Source organism: Betta splendens, chromosome 1, assembly GCF_900634795.4.
Source record: "Betta splendens chromosome 1, fBetSpl5.4, whole genome shotgun sequence".
NCBI classification, from domain to species: domain Eukaryota; kingdom Metazoa; phylum Chordata; class Actinopteri; order Anabantiformes; family Osphronemidae; genus Betta; species Betta splendens.
Genome location: NC_040881.3, coordinates 9,414,948 through 9,441,352, shown reverse-complemented (window position 1 = coordinate 9,441,352; position 26,405 = coordinate 9,414,948). Strand labels below are relative to the sequence as shown.

Here is a 26,405-nt window from a genome sequence, read left to right as displayed (position 1 = left end):
GTGCTGACCTTTTAGATCAAGGTGTTCTTGATCAGCACCACTTTTATGACGCTTAAAAGGTGGTTATGATGTTGGTAATGTTTCTATACTGCAACTTCTGGTTACACAACAGGAACCACAGTGGATGTTTTTTATATTTACTATTCTTGAAACACTATCTGTGGCTCTTTCAGCACAAGTTTCAGTTGTTGCTGTTGTTTCTGTCTTTTTTATACTCAGTGGTATTCACTGGTTATTATCATTGTCGTGCAATAGAAAAAATTTTATTAGACTTTTTACTAAAAACTTTGTTTTTTTTGCTGTTGTCCATTTTATTTACTGTTCTTCCATACTGCTGTACTGTTGTCTTATTTAATGTCTCCTTGCTGCTGTAGACAAAATAATTTCCCCATTGAATAAAGTCTATCTTATCCTTATATCAAGTTAGTAGTAAAACAGTTTTAAGTTTTAATTAGTGTTGAAATCAGGACAGTGGCTGGTTAGAGCCATCATTAACTTTGACACGGCTAAAAACAACACTGGAATAAATCATACCAACAAGTCTCAAAGGAGGTAAATATTCAAAGTTTTGCCATTTCCCAGCACTGTACATCTATTTGAATTGGTAAAATGTAGGATTGTGTCTATATATTGTCACTACTGTTATAGTAAAGGTTCTAGACTAGTGGTGTTTGTACTACATAGCTAAGCCGTAAGACAAGATTCACAATAAACCTGAAAAGCAAAGACTTTAATAAAACCTTTTATTGTGTTTGTCAAAGTCTGGTTACCAGACAAAACTTACAAAACATTCTCATTCAGTTTCTACTACACATGTATACCTTTCTGTGCAACTCTAGTTTTACACTTGTAATCCTGTCACCTCTTCTGAAGTGAAGCAAAAAACAAAAACATCTGGTTGAGAGGAACAGAAGTCAACAACATGAATATCTGACTTGGTAGAGATTCAGATGAATTATGTACAACAGGTTAAATTACAAAAAAAATACATTACATACGATAGCCAGACAAAACCAACTGTTTGCCGTTTCAATTCTCTAAGTCAGTCAGAAGACCAGTTATCGTGTTGGGATATCTACAGATACTGTATGGGTTTAACGCACAATTTTTGAATTCTTAACACAAAAACTAATAAAAGTCATAAATCTTCAAATGCAGCAATTTTCAAAACTGTTCAGTTTGCATTGGAATTGATAACATTTGTGCACTGGGGTTCACAGAAGGAGCCAAAACGCCCATAGATGTCTTTGGCTCGAACAGCAAAATGATAGGTGGAGCCAGACTGAAACTGGGTCAGTGTACAGGCCATAGGCAAAGGAAGGGCCTTCACCTCTCCAATCTTCTTCCAGTGCTGCTGTGCCGCATTGCTGTTAGCGTTGTCTTGATGAAAGGCATAGAGGTGATAGCTGTCTACAGGTGCACATGTCCGATCGGTTTCTACCACGCACCAAGACAGCACTATACCGGTTTGACTTGGCACCAGCTTAAGCTGAGGTTGCTGAGGAGGAGAGCTTCGCTCGGCTTCTGGGGGCAGACGGGGAATCACAGGTGCTGCAGGGAGGGGGGGCAGTACAACGCTGGAACCCCGCGCTGATGCTGCAGGGGCTGCAGGGCGGGATTTCATTGTAGACTCCTATAAATAAGAAAATGAGGGCTTTAAATATTTTGGAGGCTTTTGTAAACTGAGATTAATACAATGTCAGCTTCCAAACAGAAGAAGAAGAAAACTTTAATTCCTCACCAGCGGGGGGCGGTGGTGGATAGTCAACTGTGGATTGCTGGAGGAGGTACTGTTGCTTTGAGGGGATGACCTTGCCCCTGTACCTGAAGGCAGAGCATGCATTAATGCTTTTTGTTTTAGAATCAAAAAGTGACAGTATTATTTTTTTATTTGTGGCTCTGAGTTATTCACAACAATAAGCCATGCCTATAACTGGGTGGTCTTACTGTTGGGAATGGTGACGACTGGGTGGGAACGCTGGGTAGAGGGAGAAGCATTCTTCACTCCTGTCACTGCAGAGCACACCATAAAAAAATACAGTAATTAGACACATCACAGGGTTTGTTTAGGTAAACAAAGTGAAATAAAACATTTTTGCTAAAAGGGAAACGTCATCCTTACCTTGCACATCGTCGTCATCCTCAGTAAGGTCAATAACAGAACCTTTGGGTCGCGCTGCTGAAGCCGCTGACTTGGATGAATTGGATCCTGTAGATTGATTATCTGGAAAGGGAGAAAAGGAAATGATCATTAGCAAAATGAAGCAATAAGGCCACAAGACAATAATGCAGCAAATAGACATATTTACAAGCTGAACACACAAAAGACCTTTTTCTTAAAAATACTGCCCCACCTGTCTTTGATGTCAGAGACGTCCCTTGTGGGGGACCTGGGGCGGTGGAACCAGTGGCAGCAGGCCCAGATGTTGCAGGTGAAGAAGTTGATGACATGGCCCCGGCTACAGAAACCGACTGAGCTGGTGTCCTAGCTGTGGTCACAGATATTCCAGCATTAGGGGTAGTTATTGCCCCAGCTCCTCCTGGATACACGGCTCGGGCAACCGAAATTTGAGCAGAAGTTGCCTGGCTAGTGGAGGCCTGGAGTGCAGGGAGTGTGGTGGTGGCAGCAGCAGGAGCAGATGCTGGGGAAGAAACTGGGGCAGCGGTGGTGGTTGAAGCAGGCTTGAGTATAAAAGTGGTAGTAGTAGCAGTGGTTTTGGCCTTGTTGAGTGAACTGGCTGCAGACAGCGAGACGGGAATGTTGACCAATGTTCCTGCTTGGCCATTAGCCATTGAAATAGGCAGCTGGATGAGGAGTGGCTGGCCTGTAGCCATCATGCTGCTCCCGGGGGCAGTCTTCAGCAGCAGGGTGCCTGTAGGACTCTGAGTGGTGATGCCAGTGGCCAAAGTAGAGGCAGCATTGGGGGTAGAGGTGATCAGTTGGAGGATGGGGGGAGGAACCATAGCGGTAGATGTGGTTGTCGGAACAGAAGCAGGGGTAGCAGCAGGCGCAGGAGCTGGTTGGGCAGGATTTGCTGAGGAAAGTAGGAAAATAGCTTGTTTAAAAATGTGAATCATTTTGTCCTTAATTCATGCACTTCTTACAGTTACGTGTTGCAATGTGAAAAAAAAAAAAACAAAACATAAACACAGTGTATAAATATTAATTCTGCTACTTACAAGCTGTGTTGGATGGAGAGGTTGTTGTTGGAGTCTGCTTTACCTCTAAGGATGTCCGGACCGGCCTGTTCGGAAAGATTGCTTATACTTAGGAGTTGTTCATAATTTCACCCTGTGTCCGTGACAGGAAGACGACTGGAATTTTACATGTAGAATTTATTCAATGTTAACATAATTGACACAAGTTTTGTGAAAGGATTGATCAATGTCTAAGTATAGTTCAACGTTTTTTATTTCAATGTGGTGCCAGGTCTACAACGCTTTGAGTCCAAATCATCAGGACTCAAGGGACTTACATCCCTTTCCATATGAAATATGAATTCAAACAAGAATCATGAAGGGTCATATTTGGAGAAAACAGGTTGCTAATTTGAATAATGCATAATGGCAATTGTCCCAGTATGCTTCTGTCCATGTCAGATAAGTGTGTCAAAACGACACAGGAGTTCTTCCATCAAATTCCCGAAAAAAATCTTGTTTCCTCTTGACTCGCAGTATTTCATTGATAACATCACGAATTTCCCGCCAGTTGTCGCATGATAGAAAAGGGAATCGACGCTCAATGTACATCTTCAGTGTCTTTCTTAAGTTCATGGGCAGTGCTTCCTTGCCCAGTAATCCAATATAATTGACCTTTGCAACCCAGTCACAGTATTCGTCATACGGGACTAAGTAACGGAAAATATAGGATGCATAGCGGTCAGGTCTGGGTCTCCCTGAGCTTCGTTTGCAGTTGTGGAACAGCACTTTCTCCAAATGGGAAGTGATTGTGCGGAGTTTGATATCTGCTCTGCATTTTCCCTCACTGTGTTCTGCCAATTTGTTTGCCATGGCAAGGTGACGCAACGTATCTTTCTGCTCCTCCATTTCCTCTTCTTTCTTCTCCTTCTTTACAGGCAGCGCAGGAGTCTTACCAACAGAGGGAGACACTCTCACTTTCGGCACCTCAGGCTGTGGCTCTACTGTCTGCCGACGGAGCACGCTGTTGGAATGAGAAGTGCAGTTTTAACTACACTCTGCACTGCCTGAAGAAACGCTCAGGCTTCACATTGTAGAACGTCACAAGACTCAGGACCTGGACCCATGCGGAATTACTTTGCAGATGCATAACAGACTGGGACACAGTCTTAAGAAATGTTTGGAGTGAGGTAATGAGTGAGGTAAAAGTTGATCCTGACAAACCGAACAAGGGCCATGGAATCTGGGTTTGCAAAAAGGTATGGATTTAGACAATGTATGGATTCTTTACTCAGTCCTTTAGTTTTAAATTCAGTTACTAGTGACTACAGATAGCAACCTGGGACAATGTCAATGCACCATGTGAACGCCTTTGTGTGTAGTACTGGCTTCAGTCCGGTATTGTCACGTTCATACAAAGGCCAAATTACTGTCACACAACACTAAAGTGCACACACTACTGTATGATTTAAAGGTCACATGTTTAATACACTGATGATGGAAAATTTGAAAGGTTGTTTTAGTCGTAAGATGACATCACCTGCTGTAAAGCAATAAAATCACTCCAACCCCCGAAAAAGTCTTCACTAAAGGTACAAATGTACAATAATGGTTAACAGGTGTCTAGATGACAAACTGTTCAAAGTCACACTTACCGTTGTGCTTGAGGGGGGGTTGCAGCAGATGCAGCCTTGGCGGCGGCAGCAGCAGCAGCAGCAGCTAGAGCCTAGAAATCAGAAATGTGTCATAAGGACATATAATGACAATAAGATTTGGAAATTAAAAAAGCAACAAAAAAGGGAAACAATCTTGCCTCCTGTTTCCTTTTGTTCTCAGACATTTGATTGGCCTCTCCAAACTTCTTTGAAAGCCGCGCTATCTTTGCCTAAAAATACAGTTAGTTAAAAATATAGCTATCCATAAAAGCGGACGTCTTTTGCAGTATTATTGTCTACTTACTTGGAGTGTGTTAATAGCAGTCTGGTGTTTGGTTGCACAATCAATCTTGTCTACTCTATCTTTTAGTTCTTGGAAATGTTTATCAAAAATGGTGAGCTCTAAGATCCTCAGCTGTTCATCCACAAGCTGTTGCACAATCTGTAAAAGAATAGGGGACAGAGAAGCGCAAGAGCAGTAGTAAGTCGTAGGAAAAATATTGTCATCAAGGCCTAGTTTACTTGGTGTGGACATGGGGGGGATTTGCATTTGCAAACAAACCTTTCCGAGTTTATGGTGCCCGCCAGCTTTGGCAGTAATCTTAAGTTCCAGTTGCGCTTCCAGCTCCTCGCGTTCCATCTTGGGTCTCTTTCCCTCTCTTCTCACGGTTTGCTCTTTTTCAAAACCCTCTGATAATGTGCGTTTTATTCCCGACGTCGAACCCTTCTCCTCTTGCACTGTTTGGGAAGACAAAGACAAAAACCTATTTACTAAACATTTAAACTAAACTTTTTGGGTGCAGTCCAGTCAATAAGCTTAGCTCCATGCCATCCTTCTGGTGAGAAAGCTATAGAAAAATAGTCCAGTGACAAGAACTGTGCTAATACCATAAAATATTCCATCCAGAAACTTGCTTTTACCATTTTGTAAATGTAGAAGTTTAAACTTTTTACACATGATAAAAACACTGGAATCTGGTTGCATATTCTGGTCTGTGACATTGGAGGAACTTTACCCAGACTGGCAAAATTACACCCTCTTTTTTTTCAATAAAAATTAGGATCCAGTGCTCCATTTCCTACTACTAAAATATTTTGGTCTGTTCAGCATTGACTTTGACTTTTTTGGCCATACCTTGTAAATTACTGAACCTAATACAACCTAATACTACTTCAAGAGTCTAACTAAAACTGCCGGAGAAAACTAAAGATTCTACTTTTCTATAACATTTTGAGTAATAAAACAATGGAAATTCTGCATTTATGTGTAAAAAATACTCAATCACAAATTTCACATTATTGCTTGTGTACTTATTAATATGAATCAATTCCTCTGAAGCTCTAGCACAAAGTCTACATTCATACCTGCGTTAGATGGTGGTGTAGATGATGGTCGTGACAGCTTCATGGTTTGTCCAACACTGTTTTTTTCCTTTTTGGTCTCTACTTTAACAAAGTCCACGTCCATTTTTTCTTCTCTCAGTAATCCTTTCTTCAAATCTTTGTCATCCTTCTCTTCATCTTTGATTTCCTTTTCTTGTGACAGACCAGCACAAGAAGAGGAATCTGAAGTAGAAGAGGAAGAACAGGGGGAAGAGGAGTCTGACGTTATAGTTTTAGGGGTAGAAGGCTTTTCATCAATGATTATGGCTGTAGAGGCCTCAGTGTCCTTGGCCTTCGTAGTGTCACTATTTATGTCCACTGGTTCTGTGAAGTCGGTTACTGGCGGTGGCGCAGGCAAACGTGGAACCACACCTTTAACCGATCCCTTTGCTGAATCTGCAGCTTGGTCCACTTTTGCAGTCTGTCCATCCTGAGGAATATGGACAAAGAATTGTAAGTTCTTGTCTGAATTCTAACACAACCCTCATAATCTGGTTACGTTTAAAAGCTATAAAACTTAATTGTGTTAATTTAAAAAAACAGTTAAACATTTACCTCTTTATTTTCTTTCTCTGATATCGCATCAGTGCCGAATTCTTGATTCTTATCAGGCAACACTGATGGAGGAATGGACTCATTTGAAGAAGATGAGGAAGAGTCTTTTTTCTCCTCTTCCATCTTTTTTAGTTCAAAGTTTAGAGAGTGGAATGGTGATGAGGGAGAGTTGGGAGTCTCTTCCTTTTCTTTTGGACTTTGTGAGGAGACTGGGGAAGGGGACAGATTCAGAGAAAGAAAAGGAGCAGGAGAAGTAGGTGATGGAGCATTAGGCGAGTTTGAGTCCGAGATGGTGTTTTGCTCTTTGTCTCCCATTTTCTGTCCATCCTCTTTGTGTGTGCCATTCATCAGAGGTGGCGGAGATGGTTCGGACAAACCTGGAGCTGTTGTCAACAATGTGCTATGAAGGCTTTCCAGTTGTTGTCTGTCGCTGATCTTCATTGTTTTCTTGGCACGGAAAATTTTCTTCTTCTCCTCTGTCACAACAACTTCCATTGCTGCCTGTGGGGAGAGGAGCATGATCAGTCTTGAATTGATCCACAAAGCTACAATAAGCGCTGCAAGAGTAAAATGCCCCGAGTCTGTAAAACTTGTATCACATAGCTCCCCTGATCCTTAACATTACACAGTGGACAGAAAACAGTACAAAAAATGAATGCAAGGTATGGAAGGCAACACAAGGTGTCACTGAAAACCCTCCAGCTTTCTGGTTTCGTCTTTTCTTTGAGGTCTGCACAACAAACTGGCCTGTATTCAAGTGTTTGTAGCTTTGTTCAAACAGGTAACAGAAATCAGGTAATCTGGTTGATGTACCTGCCCTAAAATGACTAAAATTATGATGGACCTCAGTGTGCCAGCAACCTTTTCAGAAAAGTTAGAAAAGCCATAATGGAATATCTTTGTCAACTGTGCCAGTCAGCTCATCTAAGCCTTGAACCAAAAAACAGAAATTAGACTGAACATAGCAGCAGCAGCAGCAACCGTCCTTCTGTCTCACCACAACCCTATTGGCTGAGCCCTCAGCCAATCAGAGCAGCCAACTCTAGGCCGCCTTGGCAGCAGTATAGAGGTTATACAAAAGATAAAGGATTTTCTGCACATTTCCAATGTGTCATTAATTAATGTATATGAGGAACTTAAAAGCTATGTGTTTTAGGAGGCCCTGTTTTCACCCCATTTTACATTTAGTACCAATTAAAAATGCTATAATTCTAAGTAGTACACACATTATACACTAAATAAACATAATTTGTGTGTCACCTTTAAATTGAAAGTTTCCGGGTCAAAAGTGAAAAGTGAAATTACGACAGAACCCTTCCGAGGACCTATGAAAAAAAGACATTTTTCACTAGAAATATTTGGCACTGTTTGAAACTAGGATCACAGGATCAACTATGCAATTAACCCTAACCCCCAAAAAAGCCATCAAGCTAAACAAAGTAAATACAAAACTATAATTTCAAATGGGTCAATGGCTTGTTTGAAATCAATTACTGGAAACAGGCTTTCATAGAAATCAACCAAGTTGAGCTCACACATGCAGTCACAAGTTTTATATTTGAAACCATAACATGTTCATTGTTTCTGTCTCAATCAACATTCTGTCTCAACCTCTAATGTTCAAATTAAAAACAACACCCATTTCCAGCTCCAAACACTCCTGTTTTTGTTTCGAAAGACCCATGCTTGTAGCAAAACTGATGAACTTATTGATCTCAAAGCAGTAACAGAACACAAAGTCAGCAATCGTTAAAAAAATGTTATCTAGAGGGATAAATAAAGCTTCACCTTTAGGCAGTTAATTGGTTAGCTTTATTGTTACTGCATTACTGCAGATACTTCAAGACTGCAGCAGAGACTCTCCTAAAAAGTCCTCAAGCTCCACTAATGTTTAATTTTGCAGTGTGTTATGCACATGGGAAGTAAAGCCAGTGTAGCGGGACGAAGTGTATATTTTACACTGAAATGACTAATGAAACTAATGAAAAGTAGTGAGGATTATATAATATAACAAGCAAAGCACTTAACATTCCAGTGTTATTACACACTGCGCAGATATCTCCTCCCCCATTCAATGGCTCACTTACTGCTCCTTGAGTCAGTGTAGAACCTCAAAATGGCCGACAGCTCTGCTTGCAGCCAGACTAACTCTGTAGCTAGCTGACCTGGACTCTCCAAACAGAAAAACTAGTTTGGAGCAACATCTTGACCTTTTTTTGGTTCTGTGGTTTTAACCTAAAGCATTATAATAAACACGCATAGTATATAAAGTCAGTCAAACATTTGTTAATGAACAATAAATGCAAATTTTCTATGTGCCTGAAATGTCAATTACTTTACTACTGCTTTAGCATGGTTTAAGCATCTGTGATACCAAGAAAACAACAACAACTTGGTACCCCAACTTTACACCTTTGAAATATCAAACATTCTTCTTCAGGAATTGCCATTTGGTCCAGATATAAAAAAAAACCCCACAACAATACAATACAGTGTTATGACCACTCCCCCGTCAAATCAACAGTGTCTTTCAAAGTTATTTCAAAGACAGTGAAAAAACAACACAAACAAAAAAACAAGGCACTAGGTAAAACGTTTCTTTCAAAAGCAGCATCCAGGTTACTGTACATGTTTTGTTCCTTTGCTGAGGTGCTAGCCAAGTACTACTACTACTACTACTACTACTACTACTACTACTACTACTACTACTAATAATAATAATAATAATAATAATAATAATAATAATAATAATAATAATGAAAACATGGGACCCACAGTATACACTTAGCTTGTGGTACCAATTGTACTTTTCCTTGAATGAATGTGATCTTAAGGATTCATTTAAGATAATGACAAATAGATGGCTACCTTTACGATTGAAGTGATTATAACACCTATATGATTGACATAAGGAGTAATTTTCATTCATGTCATTCATTGACAATTCTATAATATGTCATGTTTGGCCAAACAACATGAGTAACTCGTGTAAGGCAGTATGCTTAAAGGGCCTTGCAGATAAAGTAATGTTTATAGTAAAAAAGGGAAGAAAGCCCAAAGTCTGCATTCTTCAAATAGCCGAACAACCTATTTAAAACCTGTGTGAAGCTGTACTGTGAAACCCCAAAATTATACTTAGAGGCAGACATGTTAAACACATATTAAATTTGAGTAGAAAAACTTGGATTTGGATTTGTTGTTTGTAGAAGCAGGGAAGAGAAGGGGAGGCCAGCAGGAGAACATAAAGCAAAGGGGGGCGGGCTCTTTTAGAGCTAGTGAATCTTGTTCCTCAGAGGTGTATTCTATAAGGTGTGCACTCTACATAAAGCTATAAATGGGTAGTAAGAAGCAGTTTAATGATCACAGCAAAACGTGCAGTATTTAAGATCTTGAAGCAAAAAATACTTTTACTTCGTTCTGATCCTACAAAGTACATGAGATACCTACAGACAACAAAAAAAAAAAACAACATAAAACGGGTTGAGTCTAGAACATTTTACAGTGTGGACATGAAAATCAACACTAGCTAGCAGCACACAGAAAGAAGAGGAAGTACAGCACAGACAGTTGCTTAGCAACACCCATCCCCCAGCTCTAGCACTAACTTGACCTGGTATGGAAATCTACAGCACGGACCAAACCATTCTGACAGAAGATAGGGGGGGCTGTTCTTTCTAGAAAAACACCCTAAGTAAATACACTTAAAACGGTCAAGGACTTTACAAACATAGAAATATTAGTGCATTACATGACCGTAAGACACAATTTACCAAACCTCAATGCTTACAGAGAAAAACAAAAAGGTACTGTGTGAAATGAACTGACCACTTGCTGCGTGTGAGAGTAGTAGGTACCTAACTATTACCTCTATTAACTGACCAGTGTTGACTTTTTATCAGACCTAGGTAAGTTACACTTGAGAGTAAGAAGCAGTTCAATTCAGGGTTGGTGTAAGTGGCACACACATATCCAAAAATATTGAACCTCTTACAAATGTCTAGACATAACATTAAGTGTTTAACAAGGATCAAATCTTGCTACTATGAGACTCGGTTAAAGTAAGCCACCAAATCTCTTCAGCATCCAGACATGGGAATCAATAGCAGCCATGAATTCCGGTTAAAGTTTTTTGTTCCTACAGAACTCCTCCTATTACACAGCCTGGTTTCTCCAATAATAAAGCTTGTTTATCACTCTATTGCCACTTTCAAATGAGCCCAACAAAAATTCAACTAATAATAATAATAATAATAATAATAATAATAATAATAATAATAATAATAATAAAAGAGGATCAACCTAAAAACAAAAAATATTTTTTTTTAAAAAGTTAACCATTTAAAAGGTTCAACTGTGCTTAAAACAACAATTCAAATAATAAAATAACTGACTTAAACGAGGAAAAAGAAACAATTAAAAAAGAATAAACAAATAAAAAAAAAGGTACTCAAAACATAAAGCAGCAACACATACTCTTTAGTGAAGCCTAGCTAGCGGCGCACAGCCAGCGCTAAATTACCCACCCACAATACATTTCAACCCACAACCTTGAGGCATCTGCACCCGCCCTCCACCACGTCCTTCTCCCTCCAATTCTCTCACACACACACACACACACACACACACACACACACACACACACACACACACACACACACACACACACACACACACACACACACACACACACAGAGAAACTGTCTGTCCTAGTCGAACATGGACTAAACCACTGGCAGGGAGAGAGTGGGGGTGGGGCATTTAAACAAAAGACTATGAGTGTTCAAATAATCGAACAGTCAAAGAACAGATTTGCTGACAAAGATGATGGCGAGCTTTTACTGCTAGAGTTTTTACATAAGTCAAATACTACATGTAAGCATTCGAGCAAAGCTTTCTGTTAAGCCAATAAAAGTCAAATAAACACTTTTCACTCAAACTACTAATAGATGACTCAGCAATAAATGCATCAAAACATTTTTATCATGAATTTTTTTACATTAATAACATTTTTAGACCACACTCTCATGCTAGCAGCGCACAGCACAAAAATGGAGCTCAGGTTGACACAGTAAGCAGCCTCTGTTCACCCAGCTTCTCCCACAAAAAGCAGGGCTGCTACTGAACAGACTGAACCATTACAACATGGGGTGGCTCTTTACTTCAAAGAAACAATAAACAGTAGCTAAAACAAAAGTAAAAACTATACCTAGTCCATTATTACTTTCTTTACTGTGTTTTGCTTTGTGTATTCCTCACTAAAGAACAAATTTCTGGAATTCGCTACTTAAAAACGTCTCAAGAAGCAGACAGGTTCATTTTATGATAGTTTAAATTCAACTATGATTTCAAGGCTTTGCCTGTCTTTATCAAACCCCTGGTTAAAAGATCAAATAAAGAAGAATTTTCTGCCCATCCCCCATCTGTGCTACTGTAGAAGCACAAAATGGCCACCAGCGCTGCTGCGACAGCATGTGGAGCACACGCCTCAGCAGATCCTGTAACAAACCCCGCCCACCTAAAAAAAACAACAGTCTATCGGCAGAAATTCTCTCACTTGTAATGGAGCTAGAGGAAAAACTGATATGAAACGTATCATTCACCTTTGATTTTAGGTTTGGAGCCTCACTGCTCTTGTTACAGTTCACATGTAATATACTCACTATTACACTTCCACTGACAGGAGAATCACCCAAAAAACTTAAGTCCACATGTTTCAAGTCACAGGTTCAAAGCTATACTGGTACATGTTTTATACAACAATAACTAGATAACTGGTTGATAAAATAATGCCACATAACCTTCAGAGTATAAAATGCTTCAAATAATACAGTAAACCTGACAAACAATAATCTCATAAAAACGAATACATTTTTTTTAAGAGGCTAAAAACTGCATGGAAAAATATGTTCAAACAGAGCCTGGATTCCAACCAGACTGTGCTCCCCCACCCTGACTGTCGGCATCTGGATTCACTGAAACTCAAAATGGTGACCCGGTCTGCTGCGCGCAGCCACACTCAGCTCCTGGAGTCTGCTATATCTAGCCTTTCATATCATGTTACACTAGCACCACATCACTGAAAAGGACTGCAATATGCCAAATTTTCACCAATACATTTAGTTTCAGCTGAATAGACCTGACATGTTCAGCTAAATAAGCCAATTAGAGCAAGGATACTCCAAGATAGATGTTGTTATGTGGCTATTCAATACATCAAGCTTTTGCTGGCATTTTACACTGTAAAAAGGTTGTTTACATTTCAGTATCTAAACATCGAACCCCAATCACTAATTAGTAATTTTGACGGACATGATTGCACACACTAACTGCAATCAGCTTTTACTTCATTCTGTTGCTAACTGACTCCACCAAAGTCCTCTGTAGAACTCATTAGATTGTGTGCTTATCACACTAACATTAGGCCTATGTACTCTCCAGTCTAGTCCCTGGATTTAATTCATATTTATTTTCTCTCTCAGAGATCATATGTTCTATCAGTTTTTGAATTTGCTGTGGAAGCAATAGCAAAGGCAATCCTAAGAGAAGTCAGGGGGGCTGGAAGCTCAAATGCCGAGAAGTGAGCCCCCCCCCCACAGAGGGAGACCCAGCCACAGACTGACAGCTTTCATAAGGTATCTCACACATTACTAGTGCATCTATAGAGAGGGTCTAGTTTCCCAAGACAATAATCAACATTACTGACTTATTTTACATTGGTAAAATATAGATATAATTTTATTACTGCCGCCTGATAATATCCCAGTTCCAAAGACTGTGCACACAGGGTGGTTAAATGTGTCTAATAAAATAAATGTGTTTAGATGGAGATGAATAAATGATAAAATATTTGTTAAACGTTAAATGCAATTTTAACTGATAAACGCATTGTAAACATTAACAAAATCAATTTATGTAACAATGCAAGGTGTCTGTCTGTACAGCTCAATCAATCAACTGCAAACAATAATTATAATAATTATCTCGCAACATCAATGCAAATTTTACAATTTAAATATTATGAAATGAACTTACTCCTTTGTTAACAATGGATAATTCTCACTGAACCCATTGAGCATATACAATACTTATTTTACCTATTTTTTTAAATGCTTTTTCAAATAATCTGACACTTTTAGGTTTACTATGCTATATCTAGTAAGCAGCAATCCAGATAAAAGCAAGACTTCTCAACTCTGCAGCTGATCATTGATTATTCCCTGACATTCCTTGAAGTGTGTCTACAATTTTTGTTGTCTTTCCCAATTCAGTGATGTTGGTGCTTTCCTGCCACATGTTAAACTAACCGAAAAACCCCAATTGTAATTTTCTGGAAAATATTCACATTACGTCTGAAAAAGAAAATACTAAATTAAAACTAAATGGATACATCTGACACATATTGAGGTCTTCTAAACATTGTATTTCACTCTTAAGTAAAAGAAAGGCCTTGTAGCTCAATAGGTAGAGCCAGGTGTGTCCTAGAGTAAGATAACCCTTCACTAGCTCCCCAGGCTTATTGGCTGCCTACTGCTCACCCAGGGGATGAGTCAAATGCAGAGGTAAATTAAACTACCATGCACTTGCACCTGTGTAATGACAATAGTAGAATATTATAGAAATACATAAGGGACAACATTAAATTTAAGTTTATTTCGAAGCTTTGTGTGATTTAAACCAAAACAACACTACTAATAATTAGCATGACATATGCAAATTAATCTGTACGGCTTTTTCTTAGCTGCCACTGCCCAAATGTTACGCGATTTTCCTATTTTGTTACAAACAGCTGGAGCATAGCAAATGCTGAGTAGAAGGAAAAAGGGAAGAAAAACAGCGAGGGGGAGGGGGACAAGACCAGGAGGTTCCATGTGAATTAAACAAGCACATGGTGATGGTTCTTTCACCATGTGCTGCGGAGGGAGGCCCATGTCATGGCTACATAAAGACAAAGACTTGGTTACAAAAACAATCATTGTTGACCAGAACAATAGACTAAACAAAATACAGCTGGTGAAAAACACCTTTAAACCAGTTCTGCTGAAAACAGTAATAATTCTTAAAACTGAAATACTTCCAAGGGGTTGTTCCTCTTTTCGTGCTGAAAACATGAATGAATTGCGAATTGGAAGATATCTGGAGTAACTGGGTACATTCATATCACATAAGTTATAGCTAGCACCACACAGTCAGAACTGAAGTCCACAGGCAGACACAGTGCGCCAACACCCCTCCCCCACATCAGCAGTCTGTTTCAGAGGAGTTACAGCCAAGCATGGACTGAACCATTGCAGCAGAAGGGTGCCACCAACAAGCAATGAGCAAGAGTTGATTGACAGTCTGTTTAGATAAGGATCTCTGAACTACCCCAGCGTTCTAGCTAGTAGTTTAAAATTAAGATGTTAATAGAAAACTATTCTTAGTGGCTCGTAGTTCTCCTAAATTGGTAGATATTCAAAAAAGTGGCCCGGAATGAGCAGCTCATTATTCTGGAGTCATTCAAGATCATTTTGAATCTGTAACAACATTGCATCTAGGGTTACATATGACCATAACTCATTTGTCTAAGTATTATTTTATGAAAAAAAGGCAACTAATCCAGCTGCACAGTGTACTGAGAGGAAAATAGTTTTGATAAAAAAACACATTGCTTTCTGTGACAAACTGATAAAATTGTAAGCTCTTAATGATTTAGATCAGTAAACGCTAGCCTGTTAAACACTTCCCCACCCCCACTCTGTTCCCTTTGATGAATTGGTTGCAGTGAATGCTACAGCACAAAATGGCTCCTGCTGCTGTATGCAATTACAGCAGAAAGAATTCAGTTACAATAAACATGACTGCTTTTGTGTTTTATGATGAGGTCTGCTCCATTTTGTAAAGAGAAGGAACTGCCATTTTTTCATCTTTAAGTCCTTTCAATCTGCAACTACTTGTAACTAAATGTCCACACCTGATATGCAGCTTGTTTTCCCTCATAATAGCCCAAGCGCCTCCATTTATCCTATCATTTACACAGGAACTCTCTCCCCTCCTGCCACACCCCAGAGGATGCCTCATCAAAGCCCACCCCTACAGATTTATCAATTCAGGGGAAGAATGTGAAGAGGAAGATTATGAATCTGAATGCCTGCAAAGCACCTGGGCCAGACAGCGTCTCCTCCTCCATCCTGAACACTGTGCCTGTTGTTCATGAAGTCGTTTGAGCGCTTGTGCCCACCCCACCTCAAGATAATCACAGCCCTACTTCTGGCCCGCCTGCAGGTCGCCTATAGAGCTAACAGGTCTGTAGATATTGCAGCACCTGGACTCCCCGGGAACCTACACCAGGGTTGTCTGTAAAGATTCTCAGGTGAAATTGTCTGGAGGTTGAGTCATGTGAACTAGTCTGTAGGAATGTTTTACTACTTATCCAGCTGGCTTCTAGAGACATCAACCCTCCAGTGAGGTTTCACTTCCCACCTATAAACGATGGGCACATTTTTGGTAGTGAGTAGGTGTGAACTCTTAACTACTTGGCTCCTCCTCCCCCGTTAAGAGGTTGTTGGGTGTGTCCTTTATGTTGGACTTGCCAGGGTCTTAATCATGAATTTCAGCTCTGCTTGGGTGGCACTTGCCCCAATTACTGATGCCCAAAGTGTTAAAACAGTCCACTCCATTTTGTAAAGCCGCAACAGCGAACAGATATTATCAATAATAATCTATATTTATCAATGACAGAAATGATCGATTATGATTTCCCATTATCGATTATTTATTTATTTATTTAGTTTGATCCTTAATCTGTTCTCTGCGACTCAGAAGAGTCAGCTGGTCGCACAATCATCTCGCTAACTACGTAGCTATGAAAGGCGCCATAGAACAGCTCAACTCAGAATGATGCAGGCACTAAATGTAAAAGCAGCAAAGCAGCAAATAACAGCAGCATTAAAATATGACGACATGTTTTAGTGGTCGTCACCATCGCCTCACAGCTTGAAGGAACCCAGGGGTCGTTCTCCCATGTCTAAGTGGGTTTTCTACCACAGTCAGGTGAAATGGAGCTGCTGCAAAACGGAACAAACCTATGCTTTCTTTGTTTGTTTATAATTTGGATATTGAAGTTTTTATTACTCAAACACTTTATTTTGTGTTTTATTTAAGATTTTGAGTTGAAATGAAAATATAGTTTGAAAAACACTGATAAAAAGAGCAGAATATCAAATACTATTTTATTTTTTAAAATCTGACTAATCGAACAAATAATCAATAGATTAATCGATTATCAAAATAATCAATAGTTGTAGCCTTACCATTTTGGTACCTTTTTTGTGAGCCTATTCTGATAAACTTCACATATGGCCTAGGAGCTAGCCAAAGATATGCTAGCACAATTTCTGTCTTTACTGCTTCCATAATGTCTAACCTTACTAGAGAAAGGAATGACAAGTATCTACCGAACCAGACTAAGGACCTTGTTGTTGTGAGGCACTACACTACCACGCCTCCCCTTGTTATAAAAGCTATATATACATGGACTAAGTTGGTACCCCTCTGTTAAAAAAGTGAAGAACAGACAATGGTCAGTAAAATCGTCTTACACTGGCAAAAGTAATAAACATTTAGTGAAGAATAAAAAAAACAAACATAAGGCTTTCTCAAATTATGGTTGAAAAACAGCTCTGTTCCAGTTGTCCAATAAGATTTAAATCAGGATACCTAAAAGGCCATGTCACAATAGTACAATGTTCTGTCGTTTTCCTGTGTTCTAGGTAATTATACAGATGGTGATCTGTGACCATGACCTAGCTTCCTTTTACTGGACAGCTCAGTTGTTCTAGAATGCCATGATTCTAAACACCCCATGCAACATGCATTAAAGCAGCACCAGAATATAACCAAGCCACCTCTGTGTTTCACACTAGGTACAGTGATTGAAAGATTCAGATGATGCACCTTTCAGACATGCAACCCTTTCCATCAATCTGTTGACATTGTAATCTGACCTAGTCTAGTCCGCTAACATTGATGAGTCAATAAACATGCCACAAATCGAATTGCATGTTTATTATATTGTATGTTAATTTTACAGAAGGCGGAGCATTGCTTGGAGCAAAACAGCCAAGCCTGGGCAGATGAATTAAATCTGTTCTTCAATAAATGATTCCACCCAGCCCCCAGTCTCCAACCACACGGCCCTATTCACACCTCGCTAGTCCAGTTGTCCCCTCCCAGCTGCAGCTGTTCACACCTCAGCACCACACAGTCCACTCCGCCCTTCCTCCGACCGTAACAAAGACCCCTCCTCCATACAAACCCACAGTCACCACCCATCCCCCTCTGCCTCACACTGAACCAGGTTAGGAGGAAGTTAAGGAGGACCAAAGCCAGGAAGGCAGCAGGCCCTGATCATATCAGCTCCAAGCTCCTCAGGGAGTGTGCAGACCAGCTCTGTGAGGTGATAATGTCCAAATTTAACAACAGAAAGGCTAAAGGCTGTATATAAAAAGGTGCATACCATAAACACTGGCCGCGTGTTCAAGTGATCAGCACACTTTAGCTGGCACCCTACCAAGAGCTGCTTTTGTTACAAAGAGAGCCATCACTGACACACTATAGGGGGTGGGATGCGTGGGCTTGCTGACCCTGCTCTTGCTTGAAAGGCTTAACATTGTTGAGCTTCCAAACTCGTTGAGCCCAGGAGCCTTGGCAGATGCTGGAGGGCAAGGGGAGATTCTGCTGATCTGCATCGGTTACCCATCAGCGGCTGATAAACGGACCATGTGTTGGTCTTGGGTCCTAGTTTGCTCCTGCCTCACGTGTTTATTTCCACCAAATATAATATAGCTCTCTATTACTCTGTCACACATCTAAGATTTGACCGCAGAAGAAGTTACTAATAGCAGTAAGCTCAGATCAACTTCCGCGATTCATTAAAACGTAAAAACAAAAAAAGTTTTCAGCCTAAAAACAGTGTTTTAAAATGCAGTATTTTGACTCGTTAAACAAAAAATCAATTGAACGAAAGGTACACGGACCTAGCGGTCTCTCTGAAAGAAGCAATAAAAGACATAGACAATACAATGAGACAGTTACAGATCTTTCTCAAATGTGGCAAGGCTTTATTTGCGAAAAAAAACAACAACAGTACAACTGTACCACATAAAAGTCATCGCAGTGCAACAGCCATATTCCTACGAAGTTGACCAGCCGCTTTCGCTCGTGACATATACACAGATGTCGTTCTGCCTGCTTTCATGTAGACAAAAAACTCGTCAAAGCATTTTACTTTACAGTCCGTTTATTCCGTTACTCATATACAACATGTAATTGCAAATGCTGCACTGAGCTCTCTTTTGCTTTGAAGAGTTTTGTGTCTACATGAAAGCGTCTGGTCAACTTTATAGGAACATTGCTGTCGCGCTGCGATGCCTTTATGTGGTATAGGTGAATGGGGGGATAACGGCCTGTAACCAGCTGTTGTAAGAGGAGGCTGTAACGGGCAGAGGAACACAGGTCTTTGTCCTGTATGTACATGCGCCCATTCCCAGCCTCCACAGTTGGTGCTTACTTTTGCGACGGGATGTGGATGGCCGCATCCACTTTCATTTATCAGACGGGTATTAAAGGGGGGATAATGAAATAAACGTAATGTAAAGTAAAACGCTTTTTTAGAGTTTTGTCTACATTAAAGAAGGCAGAATGACATCACTGTGTCCCGTGCGGAAGCGGCTGGCCAACTTCGTATAATAAATATATAAACGAACTTCGTAAATACACAAAAATGTAAAGTAAAACAAGTTTGATATATTTTTATGCAGTTAGACCGCAATGTGATGACACTCATCCTTTCACGTTGTATTCCAAAAAACATAGCAGGGAAACAGTGTAACAGCGGATGTCACTCAGACTCATAGGAACTGCTCAGCCTTGCAAGCGGGAGCAGGGTCAGCGAGCCCACGCATCCCACCCCCAATAGTGGGTCAGTGATGGCCCTCTTACTCCGGCCCTAGTACTCCTAGTGTTAACCTGAGCTTCAGCCTGGGGCGAGTACTTTTGGGTGGCAATAGCAGTTGTTGGGGAGGTCGTCCTCCAACCGCAAGGCAGGTAGCTCCTGCTGTGGTCAAAATGTCGAAGAGTCCTCCGGCAAGACACTGAACCCCAAGTTGCTCCTGGTGTGTCAAGCGAGCGCCTTGCATGGCAGCTGCTGGCTTCAGTGTGGGAATGTGAGAAAGCATGGGTGAATGAAAAGCTACCGTAAAGCCCTTTGGATCCTGGAATGGGTTTATGAATGCACTATGTAAATGTGGATCATTCATGTAAATGGTCTTGTCTGGTGGTACTTTCCGGTTTCCGAAAGTAACACGTCTTAAGGAGCCGAACCACTTCAGACCCATTGCACTATAACCTCCCACATGATGAAGGCTAAGGACAGGATTGTCTTCAGTCACCTCCACACCAGGTGAGCTCAGCAATGGACCCGCTGCAGTTTGCATATCAGCATTGGGGTAGATGACGCCATCATCTACCTGCAGCATCAGCCCTGTCTCACCTGGAGTCATGTTCTTTGACTTTTAATACCATACAGCCATCACTGCTGAAGACGAAGCTGGAAGTGGCAGGTGTGAACAAACACCTGGCAACTTAGACCATCAACTACCTCACAAAAAGGCCACAGTTTGTGAGGCTACATGACTGTGTGTCGGATGTGGTAGTCTGCAGCACAGAGACACGTCAGGGGACGGTGCTCTCCCCTTTTCTGTTTACCTTGCACATGTCAGACTTCAAGCACAACTCCCACTACTTTCATCTGCAGAAGTTCTTGGATGACACTGCCATTGCTGGCTGTGTATTGGAGTGAGCAGGACTACAGGGCAGTCATTTCTGACTTTGTTTTGCTGGTGTTTAAAACATGTGATTATCCTCACACCAGCCCTCAAAGGAAGTAGAGCTTGATTTCAGAAGGTCCCTTCCACCACACACACACTGTAGTACATCCAGTGCTCAAACATTGAGATTGTGAACACACTTTAAATACCTGGGTGTTCACCTAAACAATAAACTGGATTGTTCAAACAACACAGACTATCTGTATAAAAAGTCACCTCCACCTGCTGAGGAGAGCAAGGACCTTTGGTGTGTGCAGAGAGCTGCTACGAACTTTTTATAATACTGTGGTGGCCTCAGCAGTCCTAAATGGAGTTGTGTGGTACGTAGGGAGCAATACAGGCAGAGACTTAAGAAGCTGGTTCAGAAAGCCAGCTCTGTCCTGCACACTGGAGTCCAAGGTAAAGGTAAAGCTTTACGAGGGTACAGGTGGACTTGGTAACCTAACAGTCTGCTAAAGCAAATGCTCAGTTTTCCTAGAATAACCGCAGGAGGCCCAAGAGTAAGACGCACGCACAGGAAATAGACTTAAACAGCTAAGGAAAATCACATCTACTTCAATTTACCTAGTGTCTTTACAGTAAAAATATTTATTGGAGCTTTAAAGATGTCTTTGCTTTTCTACACAGCGCCTACAGAAGCTGTTTCAATGAAACCCCAGTTTTCATTTTACACAGTGAAATGAACCAGCAGTGGTTCATGATGTGACATATAATGAACACATTGGATATACATCTCACCCTACTGTTGATGTGTTTCTCCTATTTAAGCTATGATCTAGGCAAACATGAACCATGATAATAAAAAGATTATGGTCCCAGATTCAAACCCTTTGGAAAGATTAAACATGCAGGTCTGAAGTAAGAATTATACACTGGATTTAATAGTGGCCTCTTTCCCACTTTAAGACTGTTTCAGTACATTACTCTATCTTGCTATGCTGTTCGTAAATCACCAAGGCAATGCATCAAATAGCTGTGGACTGGAGGGCTGCACAGTGATGCAGAAGAGCGTGCTGCAAAATTTTGTATGATAGTGACGTGATGTTTAGAGGGTGTCTACAAAAATTTGTTCCTCGTTTTTCAGTTTCTAGTTATTGTAGTTTAATAATGATCAATACTGCGAAGCGAGTAAATCAAGGGCTGGTCAGACCAGAGTTTGCTTGTGGTGGCTTAATTTGCATTTTGTTCTTTATATACATGTTCTTTTAAATTTACTGACAATTATCAAAATGATAAACAAAATTATGTCTAGTGCAACCACTTGGCTGGAATGTTAAATGTTGGACACTATCTATTTAGTGGTAGTCAACATTATCGTTAGATATGGAGTTGCTTTTTTCCATAAAGTACAGCAAGGATGTGTACTTTAACTTTTACTCTATCTATTTTCAGACAAGCACTAGAGCGCTTACTCTAGACATTGTCTAGTCAGACACATGGAGGTTATTCCACCTTTTAATTAGCCAGGTGCCTTTTTATGTGAGGCTTGCATGTTCTTCCCATGTCTGTGTACTACAGCTTCCTTCCACTCTCCAAAAACATACAGTGAGGTTAATTAGAGACAACAACACAATGTGATGACTTTCTTATGGTGAACAGGGTCACCATGTAAAGAATGTAGCTGTTGAAAAGTTAATGTTAAAACACTACAATGCAGCCTGAGGCTTATATGGCTGTATGCCGAAAGACTGGTGGAAGACCAGCAGAATACACAGTCACTGTCCACCACAACTGTAAAACCAACAGAGGGGTGTATCGCGAAATAAGACTTCTTTGCCATTTAGGGGATAATAAACAACCTAATATACTTGACATTGTAGGACTGGGTCAAATGCAGAAATAAATTCTTCCCTCTCTGCTGGGCTCAATAAAGTTTTAGTTATTAATATTACAAAAGTAGGATTAATTAAACACAGTGTAGTTACCAAAGATATGTATTCTGTGTTGCGATTATCCATTCATCCTAGCCAAGTTACAGTGAGACTCAACCAAGTTGCTCTTGAGATTCATTCTCCGGTACGAGCCTGGGTGAGAAACGACAAACATCCTGGATATGATACGTCCTAGTGACTTTAGTTTAGCTGACTGTTCTTAGAAATTAATGCAAATTAACTGCTGACGTAACTAATCGTACATGGGCAACCTTATGAACCTACGGCGTCTCATGTTACACAAGCTGGCCTGCACCATCTCCACAACCCTCCTACACATAGGACATTGGAAAGCCAGACAGCATCCAGGTTTCCAACACTGAATGTTCCTCACATTTAGTGTCTGTTAGACCGCAGCTGGCTCTGGATTGATTGGGTAACAGGAGGAAATTCACAGCCACTGCACTAAATTAATGGCTAAAGAAATTAAAGCAAAATAAAAATAACAAATGTTGGTAGGTGGAGCCTTTTAAGGCTGCTTTCTCTCCTGCAGAAAAAAAACACACCGTAAGGAACTGCACTGCGTGAGCACTACCGCTGGGCGAAGTGGGGGAGGTGAAACCAACAAACAGGGCTGGACTGTGTTCTTGAAAATAAAAGCAACATAGTAACAGTTGACTTTGTATGGACTAAAAATAAATAAATAAACTAAACTTTTTTGAAATCAGAATAATCCTGCTGACATCCAATTTCTTCAAGCTGCTTCAACCTTGCAGGTTCATGCAATGACAGTATCTCTGCATCACCTTATCATAACTCTTGAAAACCCACACTACAAGGCAAAGAGAAAAACTGCTCAACCCTTGTACTATAGCAGACATTAAGCCCCACCCACATCCTAGGGCAATGTCGTGCATGGAAAATTACTGGGTCATACCACTTTAGGCCAAAAGGGGGATTGAACTTCACATTAGAGGAAATAAAGCAGTTCTTATGACTTCAATTTTGAACTATCAATTTTTGCAATCTGTCTCATTAATCCTTTAGTAAAGTTCAGGCTTTTAATCTGTAGGTACTCAGATTAAATGCAATAAATCACAGTATCTGGAGGACTGCAAAAAACTATTAAATAAGGCTCTAAAAATGGTTAGAATTAAACTGACAATGCTTGTATATGATTGTCCACCTGTATTACCTAATTACCTCTCAAGGCAAACTGTCTCTTACCAAACAGTCTCTTTTTTGCTCCTCCCACAAACTGACACCCCTGCAGTACAGTGGATGTGCTTACTGCTGGTTTTAGCTGCAACACTGCATGGTTGCCTTACTGGCTTGGTGGAGCTGAATCTCTAGTGTTTCAACAAGGAATACTTACATCAATAAGGCACACTTCCAGTTGCAATTTGTGGAAAGTCACTACATCGTGTTAATACATATCTCTAATTAGGAAACATGAGTTGTATGAGGATATTTGGAGCTTTGGTCAACTCTGCCCTTATTTCAGTTTATTTATGTGGTGTGTGTATTTGTATCCAGGCATTTTTCCACAGCGTCACTTTTATATTAATAGGAACAGTGTTGCTTTGTTGTGTTTGAGTGCAACATAAAAAAATCATTATATCTAATACAATACCATGTAAAAGCAACAGTGACAATAGCAAAACCCGCAAACAAAATTTTAATGAGTTACACCATCAGAACCTTTTCTTGCACACAACTGTTGTTTGGGAAAAAATAAAAAATATATAATACTTAACAAGATATATATAAATATATATTATAAAATTAGTATTGCGAGTGCTAGCTAATAATTGTTACCGTAGCCGCTGAAATCTAAGCCTAAAGGGCTAATTATAAAGTTCAACACAGCAAAATGTGTTGGTATTTCATGATCAATTTTTTTTACGTTTTAAAAAGTGTGTAGCCCGTTTATGATGACAAAATGGTGAGAACTAGCATGCTAGCTGCAGTACTTCGACTCACCGTTGCGACGTTCCCGCGATTTTCAGTCCGGATCCGTTACCCCGAGCGTCTCCTCCTCCCGTTGCCGGTGTCGCGCTCTTCCGGAGCGTGTGCCGGCGAGCAGCGCGGTCAAGGTGTGATTTCAGGGGGACACGGAGTCCGCCGGCTTTACGGTCCGCCAGTGAGCCGCGCCACAGCAACTGTGTGCTCGTGCGTTCGCGGACTCCGCTGCGCTCACGGACAAGCTCCTCCTCTTTTCGTGCACAAAAAAAAGACACCACTGCCGGGCGCCAGCGTCGGTAGCGGCGGGGCTGGTCTACAGACGCCGGACGATCGAGACCTCAACCTTACTTCTTTTGGTTTTCCTCCGTCTCCTGTACAGTCTCCGGAGCGGCCGCGGTGCTGCAGTCGGCGACCAAAGCCGACGAAGGTACGTATGAATAGCGACGAAGCGGCCGGTTTGGAGGACGTACACAGCGTGTGCTAGAGCAGCACCTCAGCATGGAGTAACCATCCAGCAGTGTGCTGGAAACACACACGGCTCTTGGAAGCGGGGGCAACGGGGAGCAGAGCATTAGCATGAAGAGGGAGGGGCGTGCGGGTTCTCCGCCACAGACAAAAACCCGGACCCGGTGGGCGGGGCCGCGCCGTGGAGGAGGCGGAGCCTGTGAAGGAGCTGAAAAAAAGGTCTAGTAACATGGTAAACCCAACTAATGGCAGTGGGGTTGTTTGAGCTCTTTGGACTGTTCATCACAGGATTAAAGGTGCTTGACTTGCCTTGGATGCGTTCAAGAGCCGCACGGTTGAGTGGCACTGGAGGAGTGAGATGCATTAAAATGGCACAGGAGAGGAGAGCGCGGCTCACTCGTAGCTTGTGGCGATAATATGAGCGCAGAGCAATTAAGATTGGCTTATGAATGATAGATTACCATGGGCTTATTAAAAACTATGATCATTATCATCATCACTCATGCACTGTTAATTAATCAATTCTGGAAAAAAAAAAGTACAAAGTGTATGATAAAATCAATGAAATCCCAGGCTGTCACTTACACATCTTATTCATTACACAAATGAAAAACAACCTGGTCTGTAGTTCTGTCTTCTGTCGTTATGCAGGTCAGCCATTTTGTTGTGTTTGTAACCTGCAGTTCCTCAGGAGCCCAGCAGAGGGAGGGTTGAGATGTTAAAGTCAGACGCGTTAAAATGTCTGCTGCTCTTCCCAAGGGTTAGCCTAAACCTTTGGCACCTACTGCAGTGACTGGCTGCTCCCCAGTAGGTTGCATGTTCATACGTCAAAGTCCATGTGATGAGAGTGGAAGTCTAGCTGTGCTCTCCCTAGACCAGTGCTTCTCTCTCTTTCTCTCACACAAGGTCTGTCGTGCTAGTCTGACAGAAACAGGTCTTTACATTGTGGAAGTCTTCTGTTTTCTGCTGCTTGTGTTCAGCTAGGCTACACTGTAAATGTGGTGTGCCGCTGAAATCAACGCCAGGTTCTTCTTTACAATATGACTCTAACATAACAATAAAGTAGCGGGTGGCGATCTGTTTCTCAGAAATAAAGAATTACATTTCAGCGTCTATATGCATAGCTAAATGATGATTCATAAAACATTCTTAAAAAGGAAATATGCAGAGTGCATGTTTTGATTTGCTTTTTTTGCACAGCTCAAATAGTACACTGAACCATGGTGACCTATCACCATTATTGTGGTTATTTGTGTTATTTCACTGCACACGCCAAGCACCATACCGTCTCCACAATGAGAGATGTCATACACTGAGGAGGACAGACAGCTCAGCAAGCAAGGTCCTGTGTTTTCTGTTACAAAAATTTTGTGAAATTTTCTTCTAGATGTAATCAGCACTCAGTGTGGCCTATTTTCGTGGACAATGTAGTGAAATCAGAGGGCGGTAACATGTTTGCCCACTGTAGTCTTGCCTGACAAAGGCAGAGTGATCGCAGGTGAAAGCCA

At 40.9% G+C, this 26,405-nt stretch overlaps 1 protein-coding gene across 5 annotated transcripts; it reads right to left on the bottom strand.

The window, feature by feature from the left end:
- Positions 1 to 726: 726 nt before the first annotated feature.
- atf7ip (activating transcription factor 7 interacting protein) lies at positions 727 to 25,727 on the bottom strand. Of its 5 annotated transcripts, none has more exons than XM_029142315.3 (14): positions 24,451 to 25,727; positions 7,109 to 7,232; positions 6,732 to 6,940; positions 6,159 to 6,606; positions 5,356 to 5,531; positions 5,098 to 5,235; positions 4,952 to 5,023; positions 4,794 to 4,864; positions 3,181 to 3,245; positions 2,355 to 3,035; positions 2,123 to 2,224; positions 1,948 to 2,013; positions 1,742 to 1,824; positions 727 to 1,633 (listed from the first exon to the last, which is right to left on the bottom strand). In XM_029142315.3, the coding sequence occupies exons 2-14, from the start codon at positions 7,224 to 7,226 to the stop codon at positions 1,175 to 1,177; spliced, it is 2,688 nt and encodes an 895-aa protein (XP_028998148.1). In that variant the 5' UTR covers positions 7,227 to 7,232; positions 24,451 to 25,727; the 3' UTR covers positions 727 to 1,174. The 5 variants fall into 5 exon arrangements, with proteins under 5 accessions (XP_028998148.1, XP_055364539.1, XP_028998160.1 ...); XM_055508564.1 differs by having other exon boundaries at positions 7,109 to 7,228; XM_029142327.3 differs by having other exon boundaries at positions 6,159 to 6,359; positions 6,549 to 6,606; positions 6,732 to 7,232; positions 24,451 to 25,726.
- Between the last annotated feature and the right edge of the window lie 678 nt (positions 25,728 to 26,405).

What these genes read in the sequence shown, in the direction of transcription:
- atf7ip (XM_055508557.1), bottom strand. Translation starts at nt 7,226, where the DNA reads ATGGAAGTTGTTGTGACAGAGGAGAAGAAGAAAATTTTCCGTGCCAAG. An exon ending in ACCCCCCCTCAAGCACAACG is followed by an intron (nt 3,246 to 4,793) that starts GTAAGTGTGACT and finishes CTTTCCGAACAG; the next exon opens with GCCGGTCCGGACATCCTTAG. An exon ending in GGATGACGACGATGTGCAAG is followed by an intron (nt 2,014 to 2,122) that starts GTAAGGATGACG and finishes TGTGCTCTGCAG; the next exon opens with TGACAGGAGTGAAGAATGCT.